Source organism: Anopheles ziemanni, chromosome 3 (genome assembly GCF_943734765.1).
Source record: "Anopheles ziemanni chromosome 3, idAnoZiCoDA_A2_x.2, whole genome shotgun sequence".
In the NCBI taxonomy this organism is placed as follows: Eukaryota; Metazoa; Arthropoda; class Insecta; order Diptera; family Culicidae; genus Anopheles; species Anopheles ziemanni.
In genome coordinates, this window is record NC_080706.1 from 45,434,359 (window position 1) to 45,451,545 (window position 17,187).

A 17,187-nucleotide genomic window follows, 5' to 3' on the forward strand; every position below is an offset into this window, starting at 1 on the left:
TAGAAGGTTAAGGAAAATCCGTTGGAATTCCTCTCCGTCAGCGGCGTGTCGCGCTGCGGACCGGGTTCCCCGGGGATTTGCCTTAACTTGAAGATTTCGTCATCAAGCGTGGTTTTCTCCGGCGTCGGCCAGTCACGGCCCGGACGGAACCCGTTGATTCCGAAACCATCGGACTACCAAGTGTCCTGTTGGGGAATACTCGCGTGACAGACGACGACGCACTCGGTCGGGTTCACCTTCGCGCCCGCTCGGATAACCGCCTCGTTACAGATACCTCGACCTGTTTCAACGAGATCCTACCACCGATTTCTTCCAAACCAGCGACGAAAACAAATACTATAAAAATATTGATTCACCCCCCCCCCCCCCCACCCCCACACTCTCTCTCCTTCTCTCCACCACCCAAAGCAAGACAGGTGCAAAAGCGTGGGAATTGGCAATAAAATAAAGGAAACTTATCCCTTCTGAAGAAAATGGACCACGATTCTTCGCCCTCTCGACGAACCCTTTTCCCGCTTCTTCCCTTCGTCGACTTGGGACAGAAAGCTCCACGGTTGGCCCTGCCGTTGAACAGAGCTAACGCCACCGGGTTCCTTCCGGTGACCTGACGAGCTCCTGCGAGTCGTCCACTTCCGGCACTGATCGAACGTGCTCCAACGGTACCCACGTCCTGGCGTACCATCATCGCCGTCATCGTCAGCATCGAACTCGCAGTCGCAGTCAGCGTACCTTCCGGGAAAACGGAAAGTTCGCGCCCACCATTTGTGCACCCGAAGCAACGGCCATGACCAGGTAGCACCAGCACTAGTGGTAGTAGTAGTAGTAGTACATGGTTTATTGACCGTTCGACCTAGTTTAAAGTCGGCGCTCGGTGCAAGAACCTTCCTACAAGGATACGCTCGCCACTTCCGCCCGATGTATACCCCTTTTTTCCTTTCTCTTTCTAACACTCCGCGACGCGTACTCTCTCGCGCACAGTCTCTTATTAGGGTTGCACTTTTTTCTGGCGTTTTTCTTCGGCTTGTTTGCAAAAATTTTCCTTTTTTTCTTTCGGCAACGTACATGACCAGCAAACCTTCTCTCCGTTCGCCGCTCACTCTCTGTGGCCCAGAGCATGCCGTCCCGTTTCACCCACGCACTGTCTTCACTTCCGGTCTGCCGACTAACCGTTACCGTCCTGTGCCCGAAATGGTTGATATTCCACTGGAGTTAAAGCTCTCTTTGCTCTCTTCGCTCCCTTTTCACGCATTCGGAAACGTACTCTCTGTCTCTGTCCTTTTCTAACCCGTATTCAGGTTCGATGTGCGGGTACGGGCTACGTGCAACCCGATGTGTCCGGCAACGAAATGGGATTTATCAACCCCACACCGGAACACATACACACGGACAAAAAACCTCGAGCCACAGAATCGAAACCCGAATAATAATGACCGATGACGGACCGACCGCCTGGCAACCGGTATGAGCTTCACCTTACCATAGGAGCCATGGATGGAAGGCATGAGTGCAAAGGCAGGGAAAACATCATGGAAACCTGCGATGGCAACGGAAAAGACCCAGCGATAGCGCTGGAACGTGGCACAAATAAAACGAAGCGAAGAAAAGCGAAGCCAGCAGCCCACCACTACCAGGACGGGCCAGAACCGCTATCGAAACGCATCCTTGGATGCACCGGAGCTCGACGATTCCGGAGCGTTTCGGAGCGATTCTAATAAAGCGTCAATCGTTGCCTAATTGGAATGGATTTTCCTGCGGATTTGCTGCCATGCGGCGGGGCTCGAAGGATCAGCCGGACCGTTTTTTTCCGGAGCGGCACCCGCTGGTCCGTTGGAGTGTGTTTGTGCTGAACTGCAAGCGTAACGATTATGCAATGGATGTTGCGCGCTCGAAACGGAGTTTTTTTTTTTGTTGGTTTTGCCATGGATTTGCTACACGGACGCTTTCCTCGGAACGCGCTCGATTATGAAATGGCAAATAAAAGGACTTTTTGCAACAGCTTGGGCCACCACACTTGTGCGACTACGTTGATACAGTTGCAGCCTGTTTTAATGCGTGATGGCCATTTAAAATTGGTTTGTTTATTTTGAATCGCCAAGCTTAATTTAGTTTACACAATTACATCTGTTCGATTGATTTGATATGTAACTGTGTTATTTAACGTGAGGTAATTAAAAAATCAGTTACGTCAGAATTCTTCAACATCCAGTAATAGTGGAATAGTTAGCTGTTCTTTTTATTTTGATGCAATCCACGTCACATTTAAGTGATCAATACCATAAATTCACCATTAATTCCCTTACTTGATACCATTAACTCACTTACTTGACGGTATAAACAAGGAAGAAAATTCAGTTTTCTCAGTTGTCTGAAGTTTATTTGTACTTTTGATCTAAACCAACCAAAGAATAAAATTTAAATATTTTATTTTTCAACAGTGCAACTGCTAAAAATTAATTGAAAAGGTTTTCGACTTATCGTTTGAGCATTCACACCTGACCTATGGTCAATGAATAGAAAAGAACTCTAGCAGTTTATACTTTCTCTTAAGTCGCTTTCTATGTAGACATCAAATTTTCCACCTCGTTCCAGAAGAGGGCCAGTGTACTTGAGTTTGATTTGGTGAACGGTGTCGACTCCTTGTACGGCGCTTTCCTTTGGCGCCGTCCAGACGATGGCTCCATAGTTGCAATCATTATTACGTACAGCAAGGTCGATGGAACGAAATTATCCCTTGCCACACATAGTACAGCGATTCATTTCACCTTCGGATGCGAATGATTTCGAAAAGAAAGCGTATGAAAATGAGGAAAATTCAAAATTGCATAAATGTGTGATTTTATACTGAGTTGAAGTCATCAGAAATATTTGGTATGTTGTAGTCATAGTAGTGTACTACCTTAAACACAAGACTAACGCGTCGTTTCCCAATCTTGTGGGTATCGCAAAATGTGGGTATCTGTAATAGGGTTACTTATTTATAGCCGACTTACAGTTTCACCGTTATCAAAGATCGCTTTGGTGCTGCTTGTGTGGAGTTTTAGATGTTTGTCGGAATGTCTTAGCTTAAATTATCGCTGTTTATACTCCAAAATATGAAGTGATTACATTTGGCCGTGAACCAATTAAATTCCTTTTATGCTTCGAAATATTTAAAAAACGTTATGCTATGGAAATTGTCAAAATAAAAAATGGACAATAAAAGACGTAAACATTACCACCGTAGATTAGATTCTACTTCCAGCAGCAATTCCATCATCAATCAAATCGCACAAGTGTTTCCCCTACGGAACGAGACAATTCGCCTTTAACATATCGCACACAAAACGGTCAACATGAGGATTGCCCACTGGATGGCAATGAGAGATGTTGACAATAATTTGTTTCTGCCGTTCTCCTCCTATCACAACACGCCCGGCACCATTCCGGCTAGCGGACACGACATGACACGGTGCACAACAAACCCGGGCGGGGGCGAAGAAGTGATGTGAGTCCTGTTGCGATACATCGACCATGCTCATGCTCAAGTGGCCTAGAGGGCACTCGTCGGGAGGAGGACTACACCGGACAGGACGGGCTACCACCCGTGTCGGTATTTCAGTGCCATCGAGTCAAGTGGGAGGCACTCGATGTAAAAATGCTGTCTCCGGGCCGGCATGACCAGCACTGCTCGGACTGTTCATTTCGTGCGCCACCGTCAAACAATGGCAAACCAACCGGAATGGCCAATCGGAATGACCGGATGCAAATGTCTTCCCAGCTCCTTCGTCCTCGTGCGGCGATGATAGCCACTGCAAAGGCGTACAAATGTGTCAACTTGGCCACTCACGTATGTACAGCGGGCTGATGTTGCTGTCTTGTAGCATCTGTTAATCCATCCCTCCCGGAACATCGGAGCATGCAGGGCGATTGCCGTGCCGACCGCTACGTGGGAACCACAAATCATAGCAAATGGTCGCGGCGATTTCGATGCTGGAATGCCTTCTTCCGATGTCCGGTGCCAAGATGCACTATCGTGGCTTTTATCGCCATCAGCGTGTTTCGCTTCCCTGGCACGTCCGACACGTGCCAAAGGGCGCTCACCGGCTCCGGTGATCCAGTGCACTGCCGGACTTCCGCCACGACACCACAGTTCAGGGTTCCTTAGCCCGCCCGCCCGGTGGTCACACGGAACGTTTGTCGAGATTTAATGCTGCGCGGCGCGCGGTCGACATCCATGAAGGCAACTATTGGTTGGCCCTCCAACCGGAAGCGCGACCGGGCACGTTCCAGTCCATGCGATGACACTGTGGGCGTGCGGCAGCGATGGGCGGGTGTCCGTGGGTGGAACAATGTAACAAACATTGGTACATCGTGTCCGTTGATCCGGTGCCTTTCGATGCACCCATGCATACAACGTGCCCCACCTTTCAGGACAGCACGCTCACCCTTTTCCTTTGGAGCACGATCCGAGCGGTGCTTAGAAAGTTCCATTTGTGGAATGCCGCTTTTAACACCTCGAAAACATCCGAGAGCAGTTTTGCAAACTGCACTTCACATCGCCACTGCAACAGTTGCGTTGGAAATGGGTTATATTTTGGTAAAAGTTTGGTCTACCGAAGTTGTATGACTAGTTACTTTTGACTCCTATTTGTATTTGTATCATTTTTCCGAAACACTGGGAAACGGTCAAAGACTAGGTATAGTTAAGGTGAACGTTGAAATTATCTCCCATGTTCGATCCCCTAGTAGCTTCTTTAAAAACAAAACCCTTTACTTCACAACCCCACTCAAAACTATTCACTTTATTTTCAGTATTAAATGCTTGGTCCTTTGCCCTTATTTCTCTTCAGATACAATCGTTGTGCACACAGAGTTCGTGAGAGAGAATAAGTTTTTATACCGAGACAGAAAAAAATAATTTTTTTTAACGCTTGGACCTTATGTTTGAAAAGAATTGATGGGAAAAAGATTAAAATCATACATGAACTGAACGTTATTGGTTCTACAGTGGCCGCTTTGCGACGGATGGATTGACTATTGCATAATGAAAGGCGCGACGGAGCCTCAAGTGTGCTAAACATGGGCTGTACTAACGATGAATATCTTCGAGAAATCGTAATCACCACCACAATAAATCGTCATATGGGTTTTCTTTTATCAGCAATGTGAAACAGTCTTCAACGGATCCTAATGTACAAACAAGGAAGAGTGTTACCATAAAAGCGAACAGCAAAATCCATCCACTATTAGAAGAAGCGACATTGAGGTCTACCTAAAGTGTATGTCACGAGGCTGAACGAGCAGCCAACATCCATAGCACAATCCTTAAGTCTCACTTTGTTCTTACTTAATCTAATTTACTCGGCCAGCGTTGCACAAAGCGGAATGCAAACGCCGACATAAAAGACCGGAATTCAGCGGGTTGAGCACAAAGTAAAAAAACCCACAAACATAAACAACAGCCATGCTTCAACGTGTTAACAAAATCCCGGCAAAATGGCTGCAGCGCTCGCTATCGTTATCGCTTATCCGAATGAATGCATTTTTTTCCAGTCCACTCTCCAAACTGTCATCCAACCTGGCCTAAGCCTGAGCTGGAAGGTTGGCCGTACGGAAAAATCCTCCCTTCACTGGTTCGTGGCAAGCGACAAAAATCATCAGAAAAAAAATTCCCCAAAATGGACATACCAGCTAATGGATTTGACAGTGAAGGCCCGGTAGGGTACCTATAAGATAGCTCGTTCCTATAGCACCCGCATCGCGCGGCTGGATGATAAGGTCCAAAGTGAACAAGGACACCTCAGGCTTACAGTTTGAAGAGATTCCCGGCAGTGGAAGGGAGGGAATAAGAGTTCACCAGCGAACGAGGAACACTAAAACGACCCACTCGTGATGCTTCCTAATACGTTAGCAAGCCTTTTTATCTAAACGTTAGGGAATCGTTGAAGTTCGCCAGCATAGTAGTGCTGCAAGGGAATCTCCTAACTCGACGTAACCGTTAATTCGCGTTTTTTTTGTTTTTTCTTCAACAAAGCGAATGAGGACACATCCTCGCATGTTCCCTGTAAGTTTGAATATTTAACATTAAAGCTAGCCATAAACGATTGGTTAGTTCCATCCATCAGATGCTGGGTTTTAGCACTCCCGTAGCCCGTAGCGATAGGGAACGTAATCCGAGCTCGATCCTGCTTTACGACAGCGATTTATAATGGTCTACTAATGTGTCGAAATCTGATGCAGTATTCTATGGGATCAACCGAAGCGGTCAACCGAAGGTCTCTACTCTCGGTGAGTTAACAACACGTCACAAACTCCGAGTGTTATCTAACGACATCACACAATTCAATCGCATGACACGTTTCACTGCAGACTAAAAAAATAAAACCGGTTGCACTACAACATTAAGAGCTTAAAGCGTATCGAATGGTTGTTGGAAAGCTCTCGCTACCCGAAGACATGGCAGATCTTTGGAATTTACCGGGAATGACTTCCAGTCTGGTTCAAGTTTACGCCAACTTTATTTATAATCCAAAAATAAATGGAAAGGTAAAGGACTACTCACTAACTTAGTGTCCCGGGTTTTTAGGGGAACTGATTTATTTAATTATTTACAACAAATTTAAAAGAAATATTATCCACTAGGAAACTTTGTTTCAATATAACAAACATTTTAACAAAGTACTAAAATAATTTTTCGATTACGAAATTTATGTAACTATTTATTTTCTTCTTTTCTAAACCGTTACGGTTCATCTAAATTAAACTCTAGCACTTTTCAATGCCCCTGTTTATGCCGTGTCAGTTATGTAATAAAAAAACATGTTCATAAAATTAACCTATTGGGCGGATGATGTAAGTATGTTCCAATTTTACAGTACCTTGAAAATTGGAACATACTTACATCATCCGAGTTACTTTGTTCACTCATCAGCGGTAAGTGATAGTGACAGCTTATTACCATAACAACAGACGCGGGAACAATGAAATTTTCATTACTGCAATAAAAATAGCATATTTACCTGCAGCGTATCAATCTGCCAGAATGCATACAAACATGCACACATTGATTTAGCAGCTTGCTTTTTTTTTGCACAATGCTTTCAGATGCAAACTTTCCACACTCTCCTTTCTATGCGGTTTTGTTCGTTTCTAAACCAATTCTCGTCAAAAGTAGACATTCCCTCGACGAACTGTTTGCAACGTAATATACGAAGCCTATTTGTGCATTATCCGTTCGAAATAAACTGTAAAATTTTGAGAAAGCAAATCCTTCATCTGTGGTTGGTCAGAGCCATTTTTGCAGCCAGCTTCCTGCTGGTGCGTTGACCGGAAAATAATTTCCATATTTGTTTCCCGTTTCCGTACAACGTTCCGCCAAACCCAGCTCCCTGACAGCGGTACTTTCCGAGAACGGTGTTCGAAGCCAAAACCACATACACGCCCATGCGGGACTTATGAACCCCCTTTGCAGCTCGGTGTAGGGAGAACCAGAGCACTACAATGGGATCACGAACTTGAAAACCTATCCTCAACACCCTTATTTGTGTTGTAATATCGGTTGTACTAGCGTAGGAGAAACGATTAGCTAAACTATGCAAGGCCAGGTACATTATATAGTTTTGATATTTAATATTTATTGTTGGTACAATTCCTAACATTCTCCACTACAATCTTTTCTCAAAACGCAAACTCGAACATCTCTATACTTGGATCATGCAGGTTAGGATCCGTTTGTTTGCGGTACGTTTATTAATTGGTTCGGTACGTTGGTTAATTGGTTGGCCGTAAAACTACTTTGTCAATTTTTGTGATTCCCTTGTGTTAAATTTGGTATTATTAAACGATGTTTCGATGACAACTGTTTCGATGAGGTTTAGATTTTGCAAACTTTTTAAAAGTATTCGAAAGCCCTGTAAAAATGTTTATCATGTGGAGCATATTGCGCCAGCGTTCCTTAAACACGAATAGGAAGGATTTACCTCCTGTAAGACGGTGCGTTCCGCAACTAGAACCGCGAACCTCCGATAGAAAGGATTCTGTTCGAAAAACTAGCGCCCGACCGACAAATCTACTTACACGATTAGTGCATATTTCTATACGCTGTTTGTTATACACCTTGCGGATTTGCCAGAGCCCGGTGGCTGACCACGCCGCAATGTGCCGAGTAGAATGTCCTCCATTACCGAGTCGGTCGAGTGACGAGCAAAGCGGTTTTGCCTATTTTCCAACCACACTCAACCGACGCCGGCGCGGCGCAGTTCCGTGCCGTAATCGCCATTGGAAAAGAAAGCCGAAAACGAAAACGACACCATACTCTAAACTTCCTCCCACGAGCGGAGGCAACATCAATCGATTCAGCCGGTTAGTCCATTAATTGCGCCCATCGAAGTGCGTTAGCTGTTTGTGCGGTTCCGAGTGATGGTCCAACCGGAACAGGAGCACCCATTTCCGATCCGCTTCCGGTCCGGGTTCCAGTGCGTAACAGTAGTTAGCCAGTTGGTAACGGATTGTGGTGGCTTCGGTGTCGGCCGAACAATGGGATGGGTAGCACCAGAACCGCAACACCAATAAAGGATTGGTGCATTCTCCACCGCCCATCCCAAGCGACCGGTTGTGGTCGATCGATCTGCAAAACAAAGCGGAGCTCCCTTAAACGGCCACCATTGTAATACGTGGGGCGCGCGTCCAATCGCTCGGAGTTTAGTGCGCAAAAGAAAAGCACACTCACAGGATGGAGGGAAAGTTAAATCATTGCAACAACCACATACACCTTCAACACCGTCGAAGGTTCGCGTGTGGCATTACAAATCGCGGCCATCATTTGTAACGGAAATCGTTCTATAGGAGAAAGCATTTCTTGTTCCTGCGAAACAAGACTAGCTCTAAGTGTGGGCGGTATGCAGACGCTAAAAGGATTTAAAAACAATCCCAACAGCAAACCAATTCTAGAATGCACCCACTTCAACGACGAGTGAGATTAATGGTTCGAGAATGCAATGAAAAATCGCTCACTAGACTGTGGAAACTTTTTCGTATTAATTCGATAGTTAAATCCCTCCTACGTTCTGAGGGGAAGGGGGATGATAATGGCAATGGCTAAAAATCACCCAACAGCCAAACACAAACACACATGGCGTCCAGGAGGATGAATCAAATAGCAAACTGGGGCCGACTGACAAAGCGTTCGATACCGTTGGAAGCTCGCATCGCAGCGACTAATTATGGCTGTGTCGAATCCCGAAAGTCGATTCCCGGACGAACGAACCGAAAACCGGTGAACGCTAGCCCTACGATTCAATACACATCAAAGCCTTGGGAAAGCGAGGACAAATCGTCCATTGCATGACGGATGACTATGATGACTGCTTTGCACATGGAAGCGGTTAAAAATATATAATCACTTCTTGTGTCCACAATTCCGCAGTTATTGGATAGTTTTTCAAGGTAGTCAAGAGTAGTGATTAAGCTCGTTTTTTGACGAACACGAATAAGTCGATCGGATAGCAAAACAAAATATCTTATCTACGACAAAGTCGTTAAGGCTAAAATTTCTGCAAAGCAGGTTTTCAACAAATCTGTACTATTTCTTAAATTTTAAAATCACAAAACACTTTATATGTTATCAAAGGGTGGATCATCCTTCAATTTCTTTAATTTCACTATGCCTAACTGTTTCTCTATACGACAGAAACAAACAAAACCAATCAATGTTCGGTATATACTCTTCTCCTTTCTTCTCCTGTTTAATGTTCAGTATAATGACCAAAGCATATTGCAGACTTCATAAGTTTCATGTAAGTAAAGGCAGTTGATATGTATGAAATTCCAAAGTTTGTATTTTCCAAAGATTAAATTTCGCGCCAAACAAACGTCGAATAAAGTTTTCTGACATACATGTCAGTCCTCATTGTTGGTGTATTGTTGGTAGCAGCGTACACATTCGTTACCGATAGAATACAAATATGCACCAAGATACACTTGAGTCGCACGAAGTTGGTGCAGATATTCAGTTGGTTGTCTATTCACGAATTCGTCGTATTGCAAAGGTGAATAAGCTACATTGGATGACGAAAAGCGATACTCCGGTCGAAGGGGGAAGAAAGTTGATTCAATCAGTGGCTCTCAATTTATTTTAGTGGTTAGCTATGGAAACTTATTTGGCCTCTTAGAATCCTGATACCTTAGGTTGAATATTTGCTTGAGTTCCTCTTGTGCCCTACTAGCGCTTTTTCCTTGTTGAAAGTATGTTGTATTTTAACTTTTTTCAACGAATAATTACATAGCTAATGCTCGCCATGCTACAAATATGCTTGCACAAACTACAATGAGAGCCATTGTTTTCCAACTTTCCAATGTAATCCGCAGCTGTGAAACCGAGGTGTTGGAGTTAGGTGTAAGTTCAAGACTGGCTCTGAAAATTCATTCCATATCGTTAAAAAAAAAACTCAAGACAGCTTCTGAAAAGGAAATTTGCACTCTGGGATCCAATAGATGCATATGTACTTTGGTTGTTTGACATATTTATACCGTTGTCGGGTATCACCTTGGCTGAACTTGATTTCTGCTTTCTATTGACCTTCCGTCGCATTGAGTGGAGGAAATCGAATTCGGTGCATCGCATGCGTTCCGACAGCAATCTACAATTTATCGTTTGAAAATTGTACTTCCACCTTTTCGTGCAGGTAAGCTTGATGGAGAAGATTTCTCTTGGCCGATAGAAGCAAGATTAAATATGATTTAACCATGTTAACAATATTTAGAAGACGTTCATCACGTTTGCTTGGGGCAAAGATTATAAACAATGTATTGGAAACATAATGGAATGCTTTTATTACTCATCATTTTCATCATTGATAGTTGGAATGAATATTTACACCTTTTCTATTGGTTTGCCAAATAAACCCGATATAAAATACAATTCTATAACAGAAAAAATTTAAATGGAATACAAAAAAAATCTTTACGGATGATTAATCAAATAAATTAAAATCGATTTCTGTTAAAACAACCGACCTAATAGACCATATTCTAGGAGTTAGATAGATAGTTAAATTAAACTGAAAGCATGGAAAAATACACAGAGATATTTATGATAGTTCTATGTAATAAAATCCAGTCGGGGGAAAAGAGCGAAGTGATTTATCGGATACATTTCACAATGTAATGGTCCCTCAACTATCCTGTTGTTCCTGTTGAGGAAAAAGAAAATTTATTCAAAACGTGAAATGCACATCGTTTAGGCACGACAAAACAGTAGACCGTTCGCTAAACGAGGATATCACGCTTTCCAAATTTTGGAAACTAAACAAAACCCCAAAAAAACTTTACATCCGGAAAAAACACCCATCAAGCCCAACAAATTTGCTTGCGTCTGAAGGGCAAACACCAGACAGACACTGATTTATAGAATTTAATTAGTTTTTGTACCCGACCGTCTCGAGCTGGAAGCGGGGTAGTGTTGGATTAGTGAAACTATTTTTCTTCCCCTCCGACAGGGATGTGCGAAATTTGAGGTTAGCCTGGGGGGAGCTGAGTCAGTGAATTTAATGTCTTTTTAATTGGTTGCAATGACAGCGTTCAAATTGTTTTCTAACGTCAATGCGTTGTCCACAGAAATCACCATCAGCAGCAGTGACACGGAACAGTACCCCGGAACTGCTTACCATGTGTGGCAATGGCAGAGGTCCACTGGCCGCGTGTGTGAAGTTGCAAAAGTTTCAATTTTGGACCAGTTTTTGTTTTATTTTTTTGTTGCTTACGTTTTTTTTTTTTGCTCCCGGAAAAGTTTCCAACTTTTTACTCCGTACCGTAAATCAAACGAAAGTCTAAAAGGGCACCACAAACGAGCGGTACTGAAGGCAAATGAGTTTTCCGCAAGTGCATCCCATCAGGCCGTTGAAGTTTTTTCCCCAATCACCAGATGCCCAACTGTAATGGATTTTGTGGCATTGTTATTCTTTTTATTCACGAAGCTGAAGGTCGGACGGAGATGCTGGTTTAGGTTACTTATTGGAAGGTTGATGTATAGGCAATCTGAATTTGTCCTCATTTTAAAATATGTGTATTTCACTCCTCAGTGATGTAGTTCTTTTTTTAAATGTACAAACCACCAGGCGTCTCCATCCAGCAATGACTTGAACAACCATGCGCCTCCATTATGTTGATAAAATTATTTAATAAAATCGGGATTAACATTATTTGCTTTGTACTGCAATCTAATTCCTGTTCTTTATCAACTTTTTCATTTATTGGCTACTTGAAACTAGAGCATGATTCATACAAAATGTTTGAAAGGAATGTAGTTTATTGCTTAAAAAAAAGGTTTTTGCAACGAATTTTCGACAGCAATGAAAATTACTGTTTGATTGTTGGGAGGATCATGCTTCACAAGTGGTACAAATAGTTTAAGCAAAAATAAACCAAAACTTTCTCCAAGCGAAGCAAACACACGAACAAATTTCCCCAACAACAACAGAAAATGTTCGCTTAGTGCTTTCTCTCGACGGACTCCACGCTCCCTGTAACTATAACAACGGCTTGCGGATTATTGAAAGCAAAACTCCTACAACTCCCCCTATCCGAAAGCCCAAGCCTGATGGCGGCTTAAAACTCCGTTCGGGTAAGTTGGCGCTTATCGGGAAAAATGAAAATATTATTCACCAAGCCAAGCTGCCAAGCCGGTGTGTACCTTATTGAGAACAAACATACAGGAACAAGAAATAACTTGAACTCCGCCTTTGAGGCAAAAACGGGACACTAGCCATATCTGGTGCACTTTATCGATCGATCGAGCATCGGCCCGAGTCAATATTGGCCCGCGGAGCTGGACCATGGAAACCAATTAGATGAGTGCATATATTGCAATGGTGATTAGCGATCGGTTGTACGTGGTCGACGTGAATCGTTGCCTGGAGCAGCAGCACCGCGCACTATTCGCTAGCAATATGGAACCGACCACGGAAAGGAACGTTTATTCGTCTGTTATTCTCCATTTTCCCAAACGCTCCTTCGGGGAAAAAAGGGAACGAATATCTATTAGGGTGCAAACATGTTGCAGTGCATCGATGGCTTCAATAATTGATTGAATAATGCTTGAAGACGATTAAAAGTGATTGTTTTTATTGAATAGGATGGTAACTATGCTACAACTTTTGACTTTTGAAATAACTTGAGTTATTTATTTTTTTTTTTTTTGTGGCACGACATCCCCTAGTGGGACAAGGCCTCTCTCCGAAGAGAGTTTGTGTGACCGAAAGACGGTATATTATAGATCGGTGGTCAGCCGTTCGTAATACCGGAGGGTGCCTGACTCGAGATTCGATCCCACACCTGTGGCGTGGTGTTTCCTTGCGCTACCGCTGCGCCATGGGCACCCCCAACTTGAATTATTATAGAAGAAAAACTACCTGTTTAGTATTCTGCAGCCAGATTTGCATCACTTCAAACTAGTAAATAGCATAAACTTATTTTTAAAACCAATAGGGCATGTCTAACAAAAGGCCTTTTTATCCCTGGACTTTATTTAGGGTGCAGACTACTTGAATTAAAAAAGTTAAGTAACTTGAATGAAAAGAGTTAATAGTTCGGTTTGTACGATCATTGATTAGTTAATTAAATTTTTGTGACATAGTGGTTTTATACAAATTGACTTGTAACATTTGTATGAATGCTAGTTTGAGCCTTAAAATTTACTCAAACATGACTTTCAAAATAATTTTTAAGTAGTAAATGTTTCAAATAGAAGCCAAAACAGCTTACTAAATATAATTAAACTCGTTTCAAGTTTGCTTTATGCATTACTAGTTTTTTTTTAACGAGCTGTAGTAACGGTTTCTAAAATGTGGATGCGAAGGAAATTTGTGGTGACATTGAAATAATATTGTAATAGTCTCAACCGTCCAAACGCGTTAGTAACACCTGATGCAGCTTCACTAAACAAAAAGTTCAGATTTCAAAGATGGCAAAGAAGTTTAGCCTTTGTCTAATATACTTACGGACAAATATGTTGCTCATCAGCGTCGCTGGCAGACAGAACACTATCACTAACACATCGGCCACCGCCAGATTGACGATGAAAAAATTCGTAACCGTTCGCATCCGGGGTGCGCGGAAGACGACCGCAATGACGAAACTGTTTCCGACCAGCCCCACGATGAAGACGATGAAGTACGCGACGCAGTAGACGGCGGTCATCGTGTACGAGTGCCGGTAGAACAGTTCGTACTCCTCGAACGGCCCGGCCGTCTCGTTGCCACCGACATCCGCGCCCTGTACCGGAAGTGAGCCGGAAGAATAGAAGAGAAAATGAGGGAAAAGAAAGAAAAAACATCAGTGAAATCCGTCACGAACAAGCGGGCATATAATCGAGCAGTTGGTTCAACAGACACACAAACCCATGCACACCGGTGGAGAGGTAAAAAACGGGCTAAAATTAGATTTGGAATCCCATCGGTAGAGCAACACCCCCACCGTACGTCCGGGAAATGGGAAATGAGGGTCGAGCAGGAAAAGTCGTTTTAGGACAATCCTATAAATCATTTACAGTAAGATTCTACTTCCCACTCGGTGATTTGCGCGCGAGTGTGTATGTGTGTGATCTTTTTGGCAGGCTAAGAATATCCGTTTCGAGAGGCACCAGTTTGTTATTTGTTTGTAGTTAAACCCATTTTTACTATTTTGAAAAAGCTCGACTTTACTTTTTTATAGTTTTCCACTTAAGTGACGGTCGGTTCGGCAGCTTTAGGAGAAAAATTTCATTTCAACGACGTGGAGCACAACGCCCTCCGCCCCTTTCTCCTGGTGTACCAAGCACAACCGTTCGGTTCGCTGTCAGTCGCATTGGCAAGTAAACTTTGTGCAACATTTTACGCCAGCGAAAAGCGATTGAAACGTCGTCGGAAGAGCGGATATGAAACTGCATCCGTCGTTCGTTCCACTATGCTGCGCGAATGTCCTGTGATGGATTAAAACCCCTCGTCTCGAACCAACGCGATCGTGACGTGATCGTTTGCCGGGAAGGGAGGCGAGGAAAAGAAAACCCCCCGGCAGTGGAGAAGCTAACATTTCACAGTCAAGGTCGGCCAGCGCCGGCTTCTGGCAATTCGGGTTGGCAGTTGTAACGTCCGGCGAACGGGCAAAACTCGTGCCCAAGTACGGATAACCGTCACAGAAAGCTTCTTACGGGAAATAAAATCACCCGTCGTCCATAGCGACGCTCCGTTTGCCGTGTCTGTGTTCGAGTCTGGGAACGGAATCGGAAAAGCGAACGTAAAGCGGACGGGCTTTGATTTACTCGGTTTCGTTTGTGAAAAGTTTGCCGCTCACCTCCCTCATCGGTTTCCACGCTCGGACACGAAAACTGCTCTGCTGAACGAAGGGCTACCCATTCGCAGATTGGATAAAACTTTTACCGGTTCCACGGTCGTCCAGCGCCATCAAAACAGATCGAATGGATGCCGGATAAAAATTTAAATTTGTTTGCCATCGCTCGAGTGCAGGCTGGCGAACTTGATTGCTTGGAGCGCGTTATAAAAGTTCGCTTGCCAGAAGATGCTAAAACACAAGCCCATTGAAAAGTGGTTGTTGTTACTGGAAACTATAGTTTTTAAATTAAAAACAGAAATATCGAAACCTATCCCACGAGTGTCAATGTTGGACTATTCAAACGTCAAACAAGGTTCAAGCCGAAAAAAACATCAAACTTCGAAAACATCGCAAAAGTAAAGCAGCACGAAAATTATTAAACGGAGATAGTTCAACCGTTCAAATATTCGTAATATTTATAGGCTGATAATGATAATAATATTTCTACTCTCACTATCAAATTTTTAATACAGAAGCTATTAATATTGATCTTCAAAAAGAATAATCAATTGATGTACTTCACTTATATTTTTATTCCAATGAACAATTAAAACTTGAATCAAATTCAAAACTTTTTGTCACATAATTTTAAAATAAAAAAATAATGATTAGTAACAACATCTGGAATAAACCAGCTTTGAAAGAGCTAAACAGTTCGATCATTTAGATTAAAAGGAAACATTTTTATATATCGTTGCTTATCTGTTGTTGATTAGAATTAATAGAACCATATTAATTGAATTGTGTAAAACACTTTTGTTAACAATTGCTACGTAAAATAACGAACATATTAAACGTCAAAACGCAAAGTCTCATATCACACTAACTTCGTTTAACATTAACATACATTATTTACTGGAAGTAAAGTTAACATTACTTAAGTTAACTCAACTAAATTTATGACCGATAGTGTGATTTTGGATGTGATATTAAGTACATAAGATTGGATAACATCAATGGCGTTTGTCACATTGTTTCCTCCAGGGTTGATGGTACTAGATCGAAAAAATCTAAAAAGTTCAAAACTACAACTACTGCCAACTGCCAATTGCTTTCAATGAAATCGATAGTAATCATGCTTGCAAACCTAGGAAGTACAGCAGTAGCTCATTACTATCCACTAGGTTGGGTTCTGCGACACATAGCACTTATCGCGGACAATTTATCTCTTGCGTCCATTCGAACAATTTCAGCTCGCTCAAACGCCTCTCCCCCCTTACTTCAACTTACAATGTAGCTTCCGAAAGTGTATGGTGCTGAGAGCTCGATTACAATCCTTCATTTAACCGAAGAAGTCGATTCGAACAAACTTTGAAGCAAGCACGCTTTTTGCGCGATAAAATCGGCCATCTTCCCTTGGGCTAGCGCCGTCTGCCATGGAAGCCTGTTCGCTGAGCCTCGAAACAAATAACTAACGAATCATTATTCTACCGTGGTTCTGCTGCCGGAATGAAGATCGATAATGTGTTAAAGTACTTCGGCAAGTTCGATCAACATTGTGGTTGCACGCAAAAAACAACGAAGACGAAACCGAGGCATTTGCAATACTTTTCCGTACTGCATCTCGTCGCTTTCCTTTTCTTCTTTCCCAATGACCGCTCATCCTCTCTATCATTTCTTCGGTATCTCAGTACCCCGCCGTATCCTACCTTATTTCCTTATTTCCTTTCTTTGGCCTCCGTCGAGTTGTGGCCGATTTTCTGCACACGAATTCCTCGTGACCGACGCCGCAGCGCCTCAGCGGACAGCCCGCAATGCGAATGATGCCGCATAAATTTTGCATAATTCTCCCATCAATACCTTTCCACCCCATTCCCTCCGTTCACATGTCATCTCCCACACCAC

General features: G+C 43.1%; 1 protein-coding gene across 1 annotated transcript in view; it reads right to left on the minus strand.

Moving 5' to 3' along the window:
* Nucleotides 1-17,187, minus strand: part of LOC131287058 (neuropeptide SIFamide receptor-like) — a 104,916-nt gene that overhangs the window by 82,317 nt on the left and 5,412 nt on the right. The window contains exon 2 of the mRNA XM_058316073.1: nt 13,974-14,247. Coding sequence (XP_058172056.1) covers nt 13,974-14,247 — 274 coding nt within the window. The remainder of the gene's footprint in view (nt 1-13,973; nt 14,248-17,187) is intronic.